This window comes from Euwallacea similis, chromosome 5 (genome assembly GCF_039881205.1).
Source record: "Euwallacea similis isolate ESF13 chromosome 5, ESF131.1, whole genome shotgun sequence".
Classification (NCBI taxonomy): domain Eukaryota; kingdom Metazoa; phylum Arthropoda; class Insecta; order Coleoptera; family Curculionidae; genus Euwallacea; species Euwallacea similis.
The window spans coordinates 3,152,566-3,171,095 of record NC_089613.1 but is presented as its reverse complement, the minus strand read 5'-3'; the positions used below and the strand labels follow the sequence as shown (position 1 = coordinate 3,171,095).

General features: G+C 33.1%; 3 protein-coding genes across 3 annotated transcripts; 1 reads left to right on the top strand and 2 right to left on the bottom strand.

The window, feature by feature from the left end:
• Positions 1 to 292: 292 nt before the first annotated feature.
• On the bottom strand, positions 293 to 7,913 carry LOC136408972 (uncharacterized). The gene is made up of 6 exons (XM_066390222.1): positions 7,489 to 7,913; positions 2,587 to 2,742; positions 2,247 to 2,464; positions 954 to 1,106; positions 720 to 903; positions 293 to 660 (listed from the first exon to the last, which is right to left on the bottom strand). Exons 1-6 carry the CDS (start codon positions 7,757 to 7,759, stop codon positions 317 to 319), a joined length of 1,326 nt encoding a protein of 441 aa, XP_066246319.1. The 5' UTR covers positions 7,760 to 7,913; the 3' UTR covers positions 293 to 316.
• LOC136408973 (uncharacterized) lies at positions 1,386 to 2,250 on the top strand. Its single transcript, XM_066390224.1, has 3 exons — positions 1,386 to 1,547; positions 1,604 to 1,980; positions 2,028 to 2,250. The coding sequence occupies exons 1-3, from the start codon at positions 1,422 to 1,424 to the stop codon at positions 2,215 to 2,217; spliced, it is 693 nt and encodes a 230-aa protein (XP_066246321.1). The 5' UTR covers positions 1,386 to 1,421; the 3' UTR covers positions 2,218 to 2,250.
• Positions 7,914 to 9,404: 1,491 nt separating the features above from the next.
• Positions 9,405 to 18,420, bottom strand: LOC136409166 (nose resistant to fluoxetine protein 6-like). The gene is made up of 13 exons (XM_066390497.1): positions 18,159 to 18,420; positions 17,824 to 18,068; positions 13,685 to 13,902; positions 12,892 to 12,986; positions 12,554 to 12,747; positions 11,793 to 11,956; positions 10,875 to 11,043; positions 10,629 to 10,822; positions 10,420 to 10,577; positions 10,199 to 10,366; positions 10,006 to 10,148; positions 9,713 to 9,821; positions 9,405 to 9,656 (listed from the first exon to the last, which is right to left on the bottom strand). Exons 1-13 carry the CDS (start codon positions 18,376 to 18,378, stop codon positions 9,586 to 9,588), a joined length of 2,148 nt encoding a protein of 715 aa, XP_066246594.1. The 5' UTR covers positions 18,379 to 18,420; the 3' UTR covers positions 9,405 to 9,585.
• Positions 18,421 to 18,530: the final 110 nt, after the last annotated feature.

The following is an 18,530-nucleotide window of genomic DNA, read 5'->3' as shown; positions in this document are numbered from 1 at the left end:
AGATAGTAATGGAACATAGTACAATTATTGCTCTTATCGCCAATAAAAATATTAAGTGATTCTTAAAAGAGCATTATGAGTTTATACTATTTATGTTATTACCCATATTATGTACTTATTATTTTTTGTGCATTAATTGAATCGTGAACATCATTATCCTCTTGAGTTGGATAGGCAAGGATTAACAGAATAGACACTACGAAACAAGCACAGTGTCGATTGCTTAAATTAGCTCGTTTTCCTTACAAACTGGACTCTGATAAGCATTGCAAGGGAAAAATTGAAGAAAAATGAATTCCAACAATCCCCTAACCAGTCAGGGGATGCCTTCTTTATTCACATCATCATTAATCTTTACATTATCTTCTAAGTCTTGCAAATCAACAACATGATAATTTATTACATTTATAAAGTGCGTTTTATCGAAAATGGGTAAATTTTTCTTCTTGTTAATTCCGCTCCAAATCGAAAACCACGTGTAGTATTTCTCTTGATCAAAGATATCTTTTAAATAGTTGCAGGGAAATACGACGCAGGTACCATCGGGTTCCTCACAATCCAAACATACTCCACGGACTAAAACTGAGTTTGAGCAACCCATTATCATTAGGATTAGCATTGAAACTCCGTTGCTTATCCAGCAGCTCATTTCTTCATGTTCTGAAATGGTGTGTGATGTTTATGATTTTGTGTCAAAGATCAGTTGATTGGGGTTATACCTGGTAAGAAATAGATATTTATTAGAGACCAAATTCCCCTCCAAAGAAAAATTACAGCCATAACTGAAAACATCATATAGGAGTCAGCTATCAGAAGTCGGGGAATCCCATCCAAAAAGTCGCATAATTTCTTCATCATTGATTGGGATGTGAAGACGATTGCTACCATCACATATCCTACAAACTATAATGTACTGTGTTTATTATTATTTTATCTAGATATTAAATTCTTACCAAGCTGGCCCAGGAGGATACGATTGGATAATTAGGGAAGAAATATATATCTATCAGCAGCCACAATCCTCTCCATACAGCAATGCCCAGGTTAGTCACCACTGCCGTGGAGAATACAACATCCAAGACATAGAGTGAGAGTTTTTCCGATACCTAAATAAGAGAAGATAAATGTTCGATGAAGAAGATGCTGAAAATAATATTGAAACTGAATAAAGCTTAACCATTCCAATGGTGTAATTTATTAAAAAATCATCATCATCATTGTCATCATGTTAATTATCTATGAATGTTCAAAACCATGACAATTACATGGTTTCTTTCATTAATTTGTATATTTCCTTTGTATAAAGTCACTCAATGGCAAAAGTAAAAGTAAACATTCCGCCACTCTTCGTTTTAATCTGATTTAATGCTGGTTTCGAAAGCTTTTAGTAAATCTTTTAATCTTTTAGTAAATTTTTCTCAATGGTGTCTTCAAAAGTTTCAACAGATTTTGGCATCTATAAGGAAACTGTTCTGGATGAATCGCCTCTGGAAAATCCATTTTATTGCTTGCTTGCCATAGCGTTGATGCTATGTTTGCTACTGATCGTGAGTATTTGAATGACGAAAAAAACCAAAGAAACTTGGTTTTTTAACAATTTCAGATAACAACTTCCATTGTCTTATGTGCAAAACCACATAACAAAAATTTGGATATATCCCACAAAAATGGCGCAATAACGGCTGAAAAAATCATTAACACAAACCCCTCCAGAGGATCATACCAACCTTATCTAAAGCCATTTCAGAATCAACAAGATTATAAACCTCAGGGATTTTCCTCTCGTCCTATCCAAAAAGAACTGGATCCCATAGTATTTAAACATACGAATCTTCAAAATATCCAAGAAGTGACCGATTCTGCAAGGGAATTATCCAACGCAGTAGAAGATGATACAAGAAACCGAATCAATCACATATTTTACAAATTTAAGCCTGTTCATCCTGGAGAAATCAATTTGTTAGCTAATTCAGGTTTAAGGTAAGAAACAGTCCAAATAAGCGTTGTCTTCGAATGTTTTCTTCTAGATTTGCTCCTACCAGCTGGAAAGCCTTTAATGCTGACTACCACGAGTCAGGTGAAGAGGTAAACATGAAGAAATTAATATCGGTGTTTGCAAATGTATATCTAATGGAGAAGTCACGACAAGGAGTTAACCGACTGTTCATTGAGGTTGTGAAACCTGATGAAAAGTTAAGTGATGTTGTTCCTACATAAAAACATGATTGAACTCGTTGGGTGCTTACCTTCATTTTGAACATACTTGGAAATAGGAACATCGAATCCCCATAATCCAAACATATTTCGAATGGTGGGGAATTGAGATTCCTTAAACATCTCATCGAAAACATAGCTAAGAAGCAAATTCCATAGAAACAGATAGCTCCACGGTAATCAACCACTTTTGTTTCACCTGTGGCGGTGACGCTCACACCAAAGTACTGATCCAGTAGTATCCATATGCCTATAGAAGTTGATGTTTTTAAGGCAATTAATCAATTCATCAATAATTTTTTTGGTTGTTGTACTCAAATTGATAAAAGTTTTAAAACTCAGTACCTACTACTGCTTATTTTTCTTACCTACCTCTCCAATGTAAGTTTGTGACGACATTAAGTACCAGGGTGTATAGTTTCATGAATAGATAAGCCAGTATTTGGGACACACAATACTTGTGCTCCTTGTTAATCAAGTCGTTGAAGCTTTCCTGGGCTGTACCGATGACGATGTGAAATAGAGTACCTAAAAAATTGCATATTTTGATATTGCATTGTAACCATGAAAATAGGCTTGGTAGGAACATAACTATAATATATACATTTATTATTCCAACATAAATGCATTAAGATGGTTCCTTAGCAAGCTTAAGGTGAGAAATCACGGGAAAGGGAAACGGAAATGATATGGTTTCGAATTTTGGAAAAACTCTAAATTCACAAAAGAAAGATTTAAATTAACATTTAATCCAGGAAATTTTCTGGATGACTTGCTCCATTCTTACCTGCTTCCATTTTCTTTTTTTTATTCTTTCCAGGCTACACCCGCATGTGAGTATATCTTCGAACATATGCTCAGGATGTGTGTGTGAGTATACTTTTGTAGAAACACATGCCTGATGAAACAAATTATGGAGAAACGTGTGTGGCCCAACATCCTCTTTCTTTTCTACTTGAACGCTCATGAAATTTTGCGGCATTATTATCAACATTTTCTTAACATCTCCTTCAGTATGCGGTATTTTGGAAGGTTTGAAATGGCAGATTATAAAGCTAAAAATGTGTAACTTTGCCTCAATTTAATCGAATCTGTGTCTCTTATAATTTAGAATGAGCCCGAATATTCTAATAAATTTTAGAATCCTGTATAAACTGCAAAAATTGCATTTTACTTCGGTTCGAGGCATGCTGGAGGGATTGGCAAAAGGATGGAAAAGTTGGTTCAGTTGAAGACCTGTTGAATCCAGAAGAGTAAGTTTCAGATTCAAATCATTCAGGAATGTAAATTTGAGTTTCTCTTTAGAAGAATAAATCTAAATGATAAAAACTTTGGAAGAATCTTAAAATCTCGATTTAAAGTAACAGTCAAATTATCCACAAAAGTTCTTCTTCGATTCGAAACATGCCTATCTGCCCCTTTACGCAAATGAACGAAAAATGTCTTTTTTCTCAGACTCGCGAAAATTTTTTTAATATACAGTTGAAAGTCTAAGTTTGTCAAATAATCCAGGTTAAATAACGTAGACTCAAATGTGCCTCTCTTTAAAAGTAGAGCTTAGCGTCTATTTGAAAATACATGTTCCAGATTAAAATCTGCATTTTCCCTGCAAAGGAAGAAAAAGATATGGAGCCTTAATGATATCTATAAATTGCAAAAACGGCACTTTGCCTCTAGTTGAAATATATTCGCGTAAAAACGTATTCCGGAACCAAATCTATCGCCTGCTGGTTCCTGTTTGATTATCGAAGTAGAGCGATGTTGTGTGTGATTAGCAAACAGGTGGGTGACCGCGCAGGTAGGTAAACACACATGTGACCTTCCGCATCACCCCAAAAATACACCCTACCGGCCCTGGGGCAAAAAATTACACGTCAGAGGTCACAAAAAATCAAGATGAAACAGCAGAAAACCGCCCCAGCAAAAAGAGAAAACCTTCTTCGACACTGACGACGACATAGTCCCTCAGGGATAGTTTCGAGTCAGAGAAAAAAAAAAGGTTCTTCCAGTTCCGAGGTTTTTAGTGGGGTAGATGAATATCTCATACTACCCAGTTGACCGAACATATCATCCCTCCCTCGGATGTCTTTCGAAGATTTTCTTAGTGATAAAAAGAAGATCCACATCTATAATCGGTTCTTCTTCCAAAATCCTGAAAAGAGCTTCTTCCTTCTAGGGAAGATTTTGGAAAACTTTCCAGTTGAAAGAAACTCTCAATTATTTATTAAAATAGGTGATTTTTATGTGTGCATCTAAAAACTCAAAAATGGCCTTTTGATTCGACCGTAACATGCGTCGTAGATCAAGTTTATTCTCAGACAGAGAGAAGGGTCTCAACCAAAGCAAGCAAAAAGGGGTTACTCCAAACCAGAATTTCTCTGAAAGGAAATATTTGTGGAAGATCTTTTGAATTTTCTGAAAAATTGTGCTCCAAATTGAAAATTCTCCAAGAAAATATGGAGTTTACTTACTAGAATCTTGACCATTTCTACAAATGAATAAGGGCGATGTCAATTTCCATGAATTTAAAAATTATGGATTGTGGAATAAATATGGATAAAGTGTGGAAAGCTGACCTAGTTATTCCGTTATAAACAGAGCTTTCAATCAATCTATTGTGTAAGACTTTATCACTGGACTCAGTGTAATATATAATTTTCGATTAGTTCGGTACTTCTTGATTGCTGTAATTATACAGATTCATTAATCTGGGTTGATGGCTAAACCATTATTATTCGGAACAATGCGGACAATTGATATTGTCTGGAAATGAACACTTAAGAAAGATTGATGAACAGTCGTAATTATAAATATGATATTTAGAAAATTTGTGTTCTATCTAGACAAGTCATAACATAATAAGCAAGCAGGTCTTTGAGTGAAATGATTTTTGATTTTGCATTAAGGCTATTTATAGACCGTGATTTTCCATTTGAATTTGATCCTTTTTGACAAGACTGGAAAATGCAGCTTTAGAAGAATTTACGCATCAAATAAGCTTAAACTCAAGGCAGAAATATATTATGCGAATTTACTATTATTATACTATTGGCCTTACGTGGTTTACGTCCAAACATGAGCTTAAGTGTCACGGGCACGCTTATAAGCAGCCTCATAAGTAAATTTTAGGCATATTATATTATTATAAAGTTCGTTAAACTTTATGAAAATTGCATAGAAAATGATAAAAGTATACGTTAAAAATATATTAAAATGGACACATTTTTTCCTTCATATAAGAAGTTCCCAACCGCTTTCTTAATATAAGTATAGAAATGAATTGTAGACACCTTGCTAAGAAGAAGATCCATTTAAACGCAATTGAAGATGGGTTAAAACAGGATAGGATCAGATAAAGAACACAAGCACATTAAAATTAGCGGTGCTATTTTATTATGTGGGACAGGGTCAGTTCAATGCGGATTTTGTTCGTAGACACCTCTCATTGTTATATTAATGTTAAAAGAATAATAAGGACGATAATGGCATGGAAATCTTTTTGGATTTGTAGCAGCAAAGGGTCAAGAAAATTGTGGAAGATAAAGGTTAAATCAAGGAGGATTTAATACAGGATATGATTTATTTATTTTTCTAATTTTGATATTAATGTGACTTTTCAAAACCGTTTGAAGTTGCGAAATGGTTTGCTATTTGCAGTCAGTTACGAAAAGTATCACTTTTCACAACTGGTTATGAAAAGTTGCATTATCGGCTGCAAAAATTTTACTCTTTGTAGGTGGTGGTGAAGAGTAAATCGACATAGTTTTATTCTATACGATATGTTGTACGCACGTGGCAGTTAAAATTAGAAAAAACCTTATAAGAAATACTAAAAACTACTTTATATTCAACTAAAAATTTTGGCCGTTCCAATTCGTAATCATTTTCAAAACTCATGGTAAAAGTTTGAACTTTGTCGTTTCAATTATAGAACCTAATCGCAGGACTTCGTCTCTTTCTTCGTTTCACTTCTGTTACTACTGTATTAATATTCTGGGCTGCAATATTCCAACATCCTGGACAGAAAACTTAATTCGAGAGTTGCAATTCATGTTCTAAAACATGTGAATTTTCAAATTGGAAATAAATATCAACTTTCTGTAGTTTTAAATCGTGGGCCCTAAATATTTCTCAGTTCTTGACAAAAAATCAAAGTAGATCAAGTAGATGCATTTGAAATTCGGGGTCCGAAGACTCGAAAATTCCGATGTGAGTTTGGTTGAAATTCTCAATAGAAAACTAACAAAAGAGATTCTAAAAGTACAAAAAATCACAAATTCGCCAAAATTATTCAAAATACGAACGAGTTCATCAGGGTAAATATGCAAAATTTTCGTTCATGTTTTTTTTTGCTTTATCTAAAATTTTCAAGGAGTATGTTATGATATAGATGTGTACCAAATTCCAGCTCACTTTATTACATACTTACTACACAATAGGATTTTATGTGATATTGTAAAATATTGTAAGACAATCATTTACATTTTTACATTCATTCATCGATAAATTGCAAAACAATATTTCTCTCTCTTTCTAATAACTAAAATCGGCATTCATTTATGATCGTATTTTGAACGGACATTTTGATATGTTATTAACAGAGTTACAAGGGAATGAAAGAAAAAAATTACCTTATGAATGCAATTAGGTATAAATATTTCAATAATGTCTTATTTGGAACAATACAACATTATACACCAAGGTTGTGAAGTACATTATTATGACCCAAACAGTCAAGTTTAAATTCGACAGCGCACAGCGCTCAGGTACCCAAGACCTGAAGAGTTTCACAATCCCCATGTATATACGATTTTTCACTACTAAATTGAATGAGATTTTATAACATTACCTTAAGCTTAGCTACATTAAGCAAAAAATCCGAAATATACAAAGGCTCAGCGTCTTGGATCATAACACCAACGGTGATGTTTTTGACATTATAGCGACATTGTGGCCCATTAGCTCGGTAAATAGTGAGCCATATTCATGTCTGTTATTCAACTGCTTTAGAGAAATCAGCCAGGAGAGGCACTTTAGAATCATTTACCATAGTCATTTGGCAATTTTCTTTCAGTACTAGAATAGTCTTGTAACTAGTTATTTTTCGAACATACTGTATGTTATATTCTTGATTAATATGTTAAAGCATCAAGTTTCAAAACAACAATAATTATAAAATGTTTTCTTATCAAAAAGGGGTAAACGTCCTTTGCGCTGCTATTAATACATTTGCATCGCAATGCATAGGTAGTTAAACGCGAAATTCGGACTTACCAATAATGAAACTTTCCCAGGGAGGAAAATAGTCTTCATAAATGTCCATCAGTTGCCATGTTCCCCTCCAACAAGCAACCACGAGTGGAGTAACAATAAGCACCGAAATCAAAATGTCCAAAGTACTCAGTATTTTCACCTTCCTCTTTTTCTTCTTTGCAGGATACGAAGAACTCGTATCCTCCAGCTGAACTTTTTGATCGTTTTCCGTGACTAAACAAGTTTGACATTCATTGCAAATGTGTCCGAAAACGCTGTTCTTGCGACTCATCTTACAATCTGGGCAACTCGGGGACCGTTGCAGTAGTAAATTTAGGTCATGGTACTTTAAGCAAACTGGAGGCTTCTGAACTAACCCCACAGTTAAATATGATATGATATAAGATAATAGGGGACACTTAAGGTTCAATTATTTTTATAAATCAGAACGATAGTATATTGTCGTTTGACGACATCAAGTACTAAAATAATATAACGCTCATACGCATTACGTAGGTATTTTGTTGCCTCTGGAGTCTAGAGGGTCTCACGGATGATGGCCTGCCAAGCAGTCGGTGATTTTTCCATTATCGGCTGCATTATTATTGAAGGTTTCCATTTTAGTTGAATGATTCTTGTTGTGAGTGTAATAATAACACCCGAAGGTTATGGAATACACCATTAACATTATTTATAACACAGTTTTAAAAAATGGTCAAAGCTCTAGGTGATAAGAGAAACTTAGTTATTATGCTATTGATGTATATATCTATAGGATTTTTTTTTATAAATTAAGCAGGCTGTATTTACTAGTTATTTAACGAACAAGTCTATTAATGAACGGAATTGTTTAACAAAGTTGAGATTATTAATTGGTCATTCACGTATGTACGTGTTAGTTGCAGCATTTTTCCGTCGACTGCATCGCCACAATCCGCATTATAAACATTTCAACTTTAAATTGAAAAGTCAGTTTCTCTAACTCGGTTTACCTTACACTCCGAGGTTAAAAAGTTCCAAAATAGGATGAAATGTGGGTGTGATGACACTAATTTCATTATAACTTCTTGAAAATTTCAATGATATAAATTCAGTGATTCGGAAAATTTCCTTAAAAAATCGTCCGAAATGCTGCAAGAAACAAGAGATTAAAATTTCACAAAATTGGAGAAAACCTTGTCTTTATTACCTTAGATTTTGATCTAAATTTTCGACAAAACTCTATAAGGAAACTGAATTAAAATTTGGCGAAATGAATTAAAGTCTCATCACAAATTCCTTAAAATTTGTTCCTATGCAAAGTTTCTATGAAATTCCTTAAAAAAGGTGTGTCAAAATTTCAATTAAATATTTCAAAAATATCAGACTTATCGGTAAGATAAAAAAGAATAGTTGAAACTTTGAATTTTTGTATAAAACAAATTTAATCAAATCGTAATATTTTTGCAAAAACAATATTTGCATGAAGTTTCGCCGTTTAGGAGGAGGCTACTCTATATACTATTGATCTGGTTTCTTGTTTTGTTGTATTTCATCAAATGCTGTCGATTTCTCAAGTTTCATTATTTTTGAGAAATTACTCATAATTACACTTATTCATTGAATTTTTTAGTAATCAACTAGTAATCAAAACTTGAGAATCTATAGTATAGCATTTTCTAGGCTTTCGAATGATGAATACCCAGATTATGTGGTTTATATAGTATACGAGACACATTTCTCAGAATACTGATGTTCTTCTAGATTTTTATCAAAACTTAAAAATCTTTCACGTTTTCAATATGGGATTAATCTGATTTATGTAATTCTGAAGCTACACTTCACAATTTGCTGTCGAATTTTGTAGACGACTTTTTTGTGTTCATTTTATTTCCGATAATAAATATGTACTTATGTACACCTTCTAAAATGTATTTTTCATTCATCAGATTGTATCTATAATATGTTACAACAAAACTCGTTTAATTGTACATTAATTGGTATATTAGAGAAGGTGAGGAACTTTGCTACTCTAAACAAATTTGGTAGATATGTGTCTATTCCATGTAAATCAAAACATGATAATGTGTTTGGCCATGCATCTCCAACAATATAACTCTATCTGACTTTAAGATCCCATCATTCCATTTGCATTGAAGATTCATCTTCAACAGGATCAACTGTCGACTTTTTCTTAGTAGCAGGAGGGGCTAAAAACCACAGCTTTATGAGATTCTTGAATTCCATTTTTCCCAGGTCTAATTACCCTTTCTTAATAATACTTTTTCAATGCCAATTATTGGAGATTCGTACAGCATAGTCAGGATAAAAGCCAGTATGTAAGAAAGGAGAACATCGGCAGCCACTTTGTACTCCTAAAATTCAAATGTATTGAGGATGACGGGGTTATGATCAAAGTATTGGCTATTTAATTTGGAAGAAAACTTTCATTTTTAAATTCCAATTGATGGAATTACCTGGAGTATTAAGGATTAAAAATGCCCTAATATAAATCAAGAAGTTGCATTGAAATTTATTTAGTTATGATCGAATACTTACCAGGTTGAAAATACTTGCATGAATTGGAGTTCTAATACTTCCGCCTGTATACAATTGTATAGCCCCATGAGAGATATAAACACAGTATGTCAGCCTTCCCAAAATCACCAAGGGCTTCCATCTTAAAATTGGATCAATCCATGCTAACAAAAATAAAATGTTGCTTTAGTTTTTAGGTCAAACTTGTACTCACGCCCGTATCCCGCAGATATAGCAATCACCATCCAAGCAATGCATATGCTCCATGTAAAGTGATAGAGCGAAGAATATAATGCAGTAAATAACGGACCCACATCGACTAAGTAGAATACATAACCAGCGTATAGGGAAATTATCATTACAGGGGCACAAAGAATCCATCCTGCAATTACATGTCATGGTATAGCTGTAATATACTGAAAAGTTTCAACTCACCAATCTTCACGATATTATTAGGAATTTTCACTTCATTATCGTCCATGTAATGCTTAAGGAATCCTATTAAAGTGCCTACGAAGTACGAGGTGGCTCTCATATGAGCAGGAATATAGACCGTTTTAAATGTATCGTGCGATACTGGATCTTTTAAGATTCTAAAAGTATTTTGTTTAAACAAATTTGTCCTCTAAGAATCTAAAACATACTTTATGTATAACATAAACATTGCATCCAGCTTATTAATATACACAATGGTAAATACCACGACTATGGACGCAATTATGAGAGTGACCACTAGTGAAACTCCAATTTTCGGATTTTTCCATAAAATCCAGGCTAGAACTGGAGCGAAGAAGAAGAAGTTCATATCGCATGTGACGTACCAGGATTGAAACATGCACTAAATTGTTTTAAGTTTTAAAAAGGATATGAAGAAATTTGTGAAATCTTACAATTTTATCAGTATTCACGTAGTTGTTAATGTACAGCAAATTGGCCCACCAACTAGCTAAACATCTCTCCTGCTCCAAGCCAACTTTCTGCTGCCAAAAGGGCCCCGATCCAAGTTTAACCAACAGAGTGCAGTAAAATGCCAGAATTATAGCATAAGTTGGGGACATTCTGAAATTAAAGTTTTGAGCTTATTGCTAGCTTGAAAGTTACAGGGTGCTTTTTAAACGTGCGGCGGAATTATAAAGGGATATTTTTTGGGTCAAAATAAGGAAAAAAAGTTCCTATATCCTATATTGTACAAATATTTTCGTGATTCCTTCATTTCAAAAATAGAGTGTCGAAAATTAAAATACATAATTGGTTTGAGTCAGAAAAATCGAATTTTCGACGTTTAATAACAATAATGTGGTAGGTTTTTTAGGCATATCAGAGTTCATCCAGATATTTCAGGGACGTATCCATGGAGCAGATCTGTGGGAATTTTGTATTAAAATAGTAACGCCCGATAAATTTTTCCAATTTTCATAATTATTTCGAATAGAGCAACTAAAAATAAAACTTTTCTACTCTTTCATCGTTTCTTCGTTTTCGCTTGGTTTTCGCGATTAAAATTCAATTTAAAACCCTTGCATATATTTGGATAAACCTAATACAACTTAAAAAAATTTAAATAAATAGAAAATCTTCAAAAACGGTTTAAATGGCTACCACCAACTAAGATACATGAATACAATTTACTTCTAAGTGATTGGATTGTTTTTAAAAGCCTGTAGTTCTGAAATGGGTAAATTCTGGATATACATTTAGAGGAACTTTTTTCTTATGTTGACTTTATTAATACATAATATTAATATTTAAAGGGACACTTTCTTAAAGTTGTGCCGTACGTTTAAGAAACAGCCTCTATAGGCAATCACCTGACTATTCTATGGAAATAAACCATTCCCAAATTAAATCCTTTTTTGCTGCGTTTCATTTGACCTAAAATCAGGTATATGGCCAAGAAACCCGATATTGTAAAGAAGGTTTCCACCAGTATGGGCCCATTGAGCAATAAGACAGTCTCGAACTTTGCATAGAGCTGGAGGAAAAACATAATAGTAAAATAGATTTTAGCAACAAAGAATACTGATGTTAAAAACGTGTGGAAAGAGCACTAGGAATATAGCAATTCATAGAAAATTGCCGATTTCTGTTTGTTTTCGTAAGTGATTCCAGAATTGATTATAGAAAATAAATAATTCCTTTATAAAACGTTATTTTTGCTTGCATTGCCACATAACTGTAATATTTGACGTCAATGAGACATAAGAATTAGGTCTCTAGCAGAGTAGAATTTCATTGTTTAATGTGTTTCTAAAGACTGAGAATGAAATAAATGCATTAACTAATTTGTCAAATTTTTTGGACTAAAGAGACTGCAAATGCCAAGAAAACACGTGCAGCTAGAAGGCAAATATAGACACTTTCATTGCTTTAAAATTCCTCCTCTAGAATATGGATTGGAATATTATATAGAGCGTTAATTAGGACTCTAATAAAATTTTCATCTGCTACCTCAACAAAAAAAAAAGAAAAATTTGTCCATATTCACCTTCTTCAGAATTTTATCTTTCTGCAATTTTGTGCTTTCAGTTGACATTAAATACCTACACTTATTCACAAGGCTACTGTGTACCTTTTCCACATATTTAGGATTGACCATTGGCGATCCAAATTCAAACATAATCCTGTGCAAAACTGTAATCAGAATTATTGAATAGACCCTGATACCAGCGAGACAGTCTAGACCGTCCAAGTTCCTTCCTTCAGCGGTGAACTTTTTAAAATTAGTCGGGAATGAGAAACACTTAATGATATCGTGTAATTTTCCTAAAATAATAAAATCGTTATTCAGTAATTTTAGAGTGATTGAACTTAGGAATTTGAATACACTTTTTAACAGATAAGATGTCCAAAGGCAGGTGCCTGTGTAGAGGTTTTAATATACTTGAAATGAAACTTCTGCGTCATTACCTTTTACTCGAAGATGTTTGTATGCGTCCTTTTTTATCAAAATATCATAAGTGCTTGAAGATATAACGATCAAGACGGAGAGCGCCAGAAAGACTCTAAAATTGAATGATTGATGAAAAAGATTAAATTCACATTCATATGAGAAAATTTACACTTGACAATATTGATTGGCGTATTCCGGTCTAAACACTGATTGTATTTAATGTCACAGTATCGTAAGAATTGTGACGGATAATACAGCACAAGTACGGTTAATACAAGTTTACTTTATATCCTATTTTAGAAGCTGTCATAATGGAATTAGGCGATCCTTCTTATTACGAGAGGCTGTTTTTTATTTGTGTTCAGAAATGTAACAGAATCAATCACGTAATTGACATTATTAGTGTTTTAGATTTGAGACTGGAAAATAGATCATCGATACACTTGCAGGAAGAAGATATTTATAATTTGCTTTTTTAGACCTTTTCTTATCTCCTGCGTGCGCACCTTTCACAAATTGAAGAAATTGTTAAAAGGAAAAACAGGAAATGCCTCTTATCAAGTAAAAAACCTTCTCTACTCTCCAAGGTGAATTAGATGTAGAAGAGTGTATTACAATGATTTGATAATAGTATGAATAGGTACTACGATAAAACCATTCAAAAATTGGAGTTTCATGGAAAACATTTGAGTAATTATCGTGTTTTCTTTACACGACTTAATCACTCAAACCTCAGAAATTTATACTTCATGTTTGACTCTTTATCTGCCTCCTAAGCTACTTAAATTACGAAATATGTAATAGGCATACATGAATACTACATCTCCAATGCTCAGTCTTAATGGAACTGAAACTTGGCAACTTCTCTTATTAACATCAACCATCAATTGAAAATCACTTAAATTGTTCAATAATTTGGTGTTTTCTTCTAAGGCTACTTTTAAATCTTCATAGGTGCACGAGGAAGGAAGGCAAAAAGCAAAGTAAAGTTCGTCTCTTGAACTTTTTGTCTTGTCTTTTGCATAAGCCTAAAAATGGGCAAATAGATTAAAAGTTCCTGAAATTCTTCAATAAATAATTATTATTACGGAAGCACTAATTAGTTTCATTGGGTACATCCAGGGGACTCGCAGCGACCGAGCGCTTTAAAGTCAGCGCTAAGTCAAAAAAGCGCGCAGCGGTGCTTTATTCCGAATATACCCATTTATATAGAACTTTTGGCTGTTAGCGAACTTTAATGTTGTTGAATTTTTTAAGGTTATTGAAATACAAATTTAAATTTAAATTTATCTTTAATACATTAATGGATCAATATAGTAATTATATTATGTTTCAGATGATACTCAATTCCGTTTTGTAAGCTTCACAGGCAATTATCTTTTATCTTTCAGATGATACAGAAAAAATGCAATTATGATAATATTCACGAATGCAATTAAGGTAACATAATTTAATACAATTTTAATGCAATTAAATAGATTATGGACTATATTAAGACTTGAGTTTCGTAACGCTAATTATATAAAAATTATGAATAATGAAGGGGGGGTATGCGCTATAGAATATTATTATTAGGCCATACCTATAACAATGATTCTGCATGATTTTTTTGCTTGGAAGGACAAGCCGTTCTTGCTATATAAAATTTTTCAGGTACATTAGGCGATTGCACTTTAATCAAAGCGTAAAAGTTAAAAATTCAAGATAGGGTAAAAAGCATCGCTTATTTGCTGAAAAATGATACAAGAAAGTTGTAATAAATGGAAAATGGTAATTAGATATTAGAGCAAAATTTTTAACATTCGTTGACTGACGCTGTAGTAGTAACCAAAATATAGAGAAATTTGTGATTTTTTTTCTATTTTTAATAATACTATGAACTGCCATTTGACGGATTAAGGTAATTCAGAACAGATAAACTGCATTGTTTTATCTTAATCAGTTGAAAGAATACGGTCCATAGCATAGTAAGGGCCACTATCTCAATATACCAGCAACTTTTCCATGAAAAACCATTTTCATGGAAACTACGAAACTGATCAGTACTCTGGTTTTGTGTCAATGTTTCTATGAATATTACTCTCTTGGATTAGATTAATGCTGTTTACACATAGACCGAAGTGTATTGGTGTTAATGGGTAAACTCACGAGTATTGCGTTAGGGAAAAGTGCAATATTTTTGCGGATTTCTTTTGGTTATTTAAAATTGGTTAAAAATGACCTATTTGAAGAAATGACGTGTATGCCTATTTTTAGGTAACATACGCGAAACATTGAATTTACTTTAATTTTGGGCCGCATACGCGCCCATGATGGTTTGCTTACGCTCGAAACCCGAATATTATTTATTAAAAAATTGTTTTACCATCATTTACCAACTTTTTTCGCCCCTTTTGGCAAATGAGACATTGGGGACACATGAGGTATTCTATACGGCCTTAACAACTATAATACATACATATACACCACATATATGTGATGTTCACAGTTGATGATACGACTCAACAAATAATGTTTCCACATGGAACGCAAAAAAGACAATTCGTGGAAATGGTGGAAATACTTTTATGACACTTTAGCGAAAAAATTGAGATTTCCAGTAGCCTGATTCTATACGAACATGTGAAAGTCAGAATGAAATGTTTGCCCAAGGAAATTTTTTCACCAATGAACGTCGCATACTCAAAGTGTATTATCTTATCTCAAATTCAAAATTTCAAATGAATTATGCATGGTCATTTATTTTGAAAACTTGCAACATGTGTTTATTATTTTCTACTGATAAAATGCAGTTGCCAATCGTCGTAGAGCGACAGCAAACCACTGTGAAACCGCATTAATGGTTGGCGAAGTTCAAGGTTTATTTTCCTTAAAAAAACGGTTATGGTGGTTTAAACAGTACGAAGCGTGATGGATGAAAGACGAAATTGTTTAATGATTAAATAATGGGAAGGTCGCTATAAAGTGACAGGATTTTGCTTGGAAAATATAAAATAGTATATTTCATTACGGATTAGGAAAATAGCATTTTCCCGGGCGCCTGTGGCTGTTTAGGCATGACACGCATGGGAATGGGGTGTAATAAGCCATACTTTTTATTACTATACTCTGAAAATGGCAAACAATATTTCGAATTGAGTAACTTTTCACACATCCTACTGTTTGGGTTTGTTCTGTTATTTACTTTTGTAGCAGAAATCTTCTATACTTACCTTTTCAATGAATCGTCAGAGACATCATTCACGCAATTTTGCACCTCCTTTTCTTTTTGTGATACAAATCGCTATTACTAATTTTCTAAGTTTACATATGTACAAAAGTATCTTTTTTTCACATGTGGAGGTACCGGTCATATACTTAAAGAATATTTTCGGGTATTTGCTTTAATTTTAAAATACTGGGAGGTAGGTTTACTAAGGATGGAAAAATTCTAGTGTGATACATCGGTGGGACAATGTCAAAAACAGCGATGGGACTGACTAGAAATTCAATCTGGTGGGTGTATTTCTAAACGTGTAATGAACGATATTTTCCATTATTAGACTCTGACTGTTATTAAGAGTCTGGAAAATGGCATTTTTCGGTGTGCTTTTCTTACGGGAAAACTGAACTTTCAGTGCAGTTAATCAACTGAGAAATACTTATTTTCAGTGTCATGAAATGAAAATACAACTCTTTCATTTCAAAACTCCTCCCTGTAGCACAGTATTTTGGAAAATACTGATACAAATCAATATTTCGAAAAGGGATGAATAATAGCATTAAATTTAAATTTCCAAGGGTCGAATGTTAAACATCAGAGTCATGTTAAAAAAAAGTTACATTGAAGGTATAGTTCTCTGAAAGGTCATTTGAAATAGGACCTTTTTGGCTCGATTTCTCGGTATTTACATATTATTACCGAGTTATAATATTTCTTTGCATTTTTCACGGTAATTATATTATATTATGTAATGAAAGTATTTTTATATTAATAATTGATTTGTGCAATTTCAGTTTTTATTAGTTTGATCTGCATAGAAATGTGGCAGTTTTTCTAACATATTCGTTACGAACAGGGCTTCTGGTTATATTTAAAATGGAACCTAAAGGCTGTATTATTAGAAATAGAAAATACAAAAGTTCTTGGAGTTTTTCTAAATTATCCAAATGTGTAAAAAAAAACTTTTGCCGAAAGACAGAAACTACGCAGAAATTTTTATTTTAAATGGAACTCTCTGTGTATTTTTGCACTTTTGGATTCACTATTAAATTCTGATAGTATTTTCAATTTCGAAATATGATATTTGAAGTGTGATACTTTTTACCATTTCTCAGGCTGTAATTTGGAAACGGTTAAAGTTAGAGCAAAAACGACTGGACATTCCTATTTTCCAAACTTTAGCTGATGGCATATTTTCCTTGGTTTGATATGTTTTAAAAATGTTTTCACATGTGACAATATATGTTCTCCATTAAAAATTTTCACTAATTTTATAACATATTAGAAGCCTCCAAAAATGATAACTCCTTTACCATTTAAATGATATTGTAATTCTGACTGTCGTGGAGATAGCAATATCAAACCCACCTAAAAAAATATACCGAGGGTGGCAAATTGTAATATTACCCGGGTAACTTTAAATCAATCAAATTCGACCCTTGATGATCAAATTTAACAAAAAAATGCTGAGATCAGGATCTTAAGCACACAGGGTTTTTCACAAAGTTAAGTTTAGCGATACTACTCGCCCCTCTCAAAATGATAATTGACATTTATCTTCTTTTCGAAGACACATATGCAGGGAACATTAATGCAGATTTCACAATAAAATACTTACAATTGAGTAACAATGCACGAAAGTACCTGATTTTTTTTGTGATAAAGATAAATGTATTGCCCTGCCGCTTATCTGTTTGCGAAACCGATAGCATATGCGAAACATTACAGGTTAATTTAAGTTACTTACCTTAAGCTTTTCCCACATCGATTTGTTAAAATATTGATCATACTCGTTTTTTTCATAGTAGTTACTCCCATATTCTGTAGTAATGTCTTTGGGAGGTACTATTGTGAATTGAGCCATACAATACTGACCGTAAAACATATCGTCGTTATAAGGCACCTTGATTTCCACACATTCATCGAAATTCCCTATGTTGTGTGAAGAACCGTATAGCATTCCGCTAGGCATTTTCCCAGAAGCGTCGAACACTTAAGAGAAATGGAATTTGGAAAAATTAAATATTTTACAAATTCAAACACTTCAAGTTGCTCCCAAATTGTAATTAAATTGATACTCACTTTCCGTAGCCCAAACTTTCAAATTCTTCAATTCTTCAGCATAAAACAAACTATGATTCCTGCATTTCATATTTTCCGAATTTACTGTAGGAATGTACATTTGCAACATATTTCGCTCGTTCACAATATCGCCGAACCCTCCGAAAATACTTTGCGATCCGCCCCTGATCGGGAAAAGTGCAAATAAGAAAATCTCTATACCAACGGTTAACACCCGCATTGTGAATCGGTTGATTAAGTTTACGCGTAAAAAGCTTACAAAATCTTTTCTTGATTTTTATACGGATACAGAAAGGAGTCTTGGGGAACAAAGGTTATATGGTGGTAACAGTTATAAGTTTGCTATTGCTGCAAAGGAAAGTAAAAGGAAGA

What these genes read in the sequence shown, in the direction of transcription:
- LOC136408973 (XM_066390224.1), top strand. Translation starts at nt 1,422, where the DNA reads ATGGTGTCTTCAAAAGTTTCAACAGATTTTGGCATCTATAAGGAAACT. An exon ending in TGCTATGTTTGCTACTGATC is followed by an intron (nt 1,548 to 1,603) that starts GTGAGTATTTGA and finishes TAACAATTTCAG; the next exon opens with ATAACAACTTCCATTGTCTT. An exon ending in TTAGCTAATTCAGGTTTAAG is followed by an intron (nt 1,981 to 2,027) that starts GTAAGAAACAGT and finishes GTTTTCTTCTAG; the next exon opens with ATTTGCTCCTACCAGCTGGA.
- LOC136408972 (XM_066390222.1), bottom strand. Translation starts at nt 7,759, where the DNA reads ATGAGTCGCAAGAACAGCGTTTTCGGACACATTTGCAATGAATGTCAA. An exon ending in CTGGGAAAGTTTCATTATTG is followed by an intron (nt 2,743 to 7,488) that starts GTAAGTCCGAAT and finishes GCAATTTTTTAG; the next exon opens with GTACTCTATTTCACATCGTC. An exon ending in CAAGTATGTTCAAAATGAAG is followed by an intron (nt 1,107 to 2,246) that starts GTAAGCACCCAA and finishes TCTCTTATTTAG; the next exon opens with GTATCGGAAAAACTCTCACT.
- LOC136409166 (XM_066390497.1), bottom strand. Translation starts at nt 18,378, where the DNA reads ATGCGGGTGTTAACCGTTGGTATAGAGATTTTCTTATTTGCACTTTTC. An exon ending in ACGTGAATACTGATAAAATT is followed by an intron (nt 10,823 to 10,874) that starts GTAAGATTTCAC and finishes AAAACAATTTAG; the next exon opens with TGCATGTTTCAATCCTGGTA. An exon ending in TAATAATATCGTGAAGATTG is followed by an intron (nt 10,367 to 10,419) that starts GTGAGTTGAAAC and finishes ATGTAATTGCAG; the next exon opens with GATGGATTCTTTGTGCCCCT.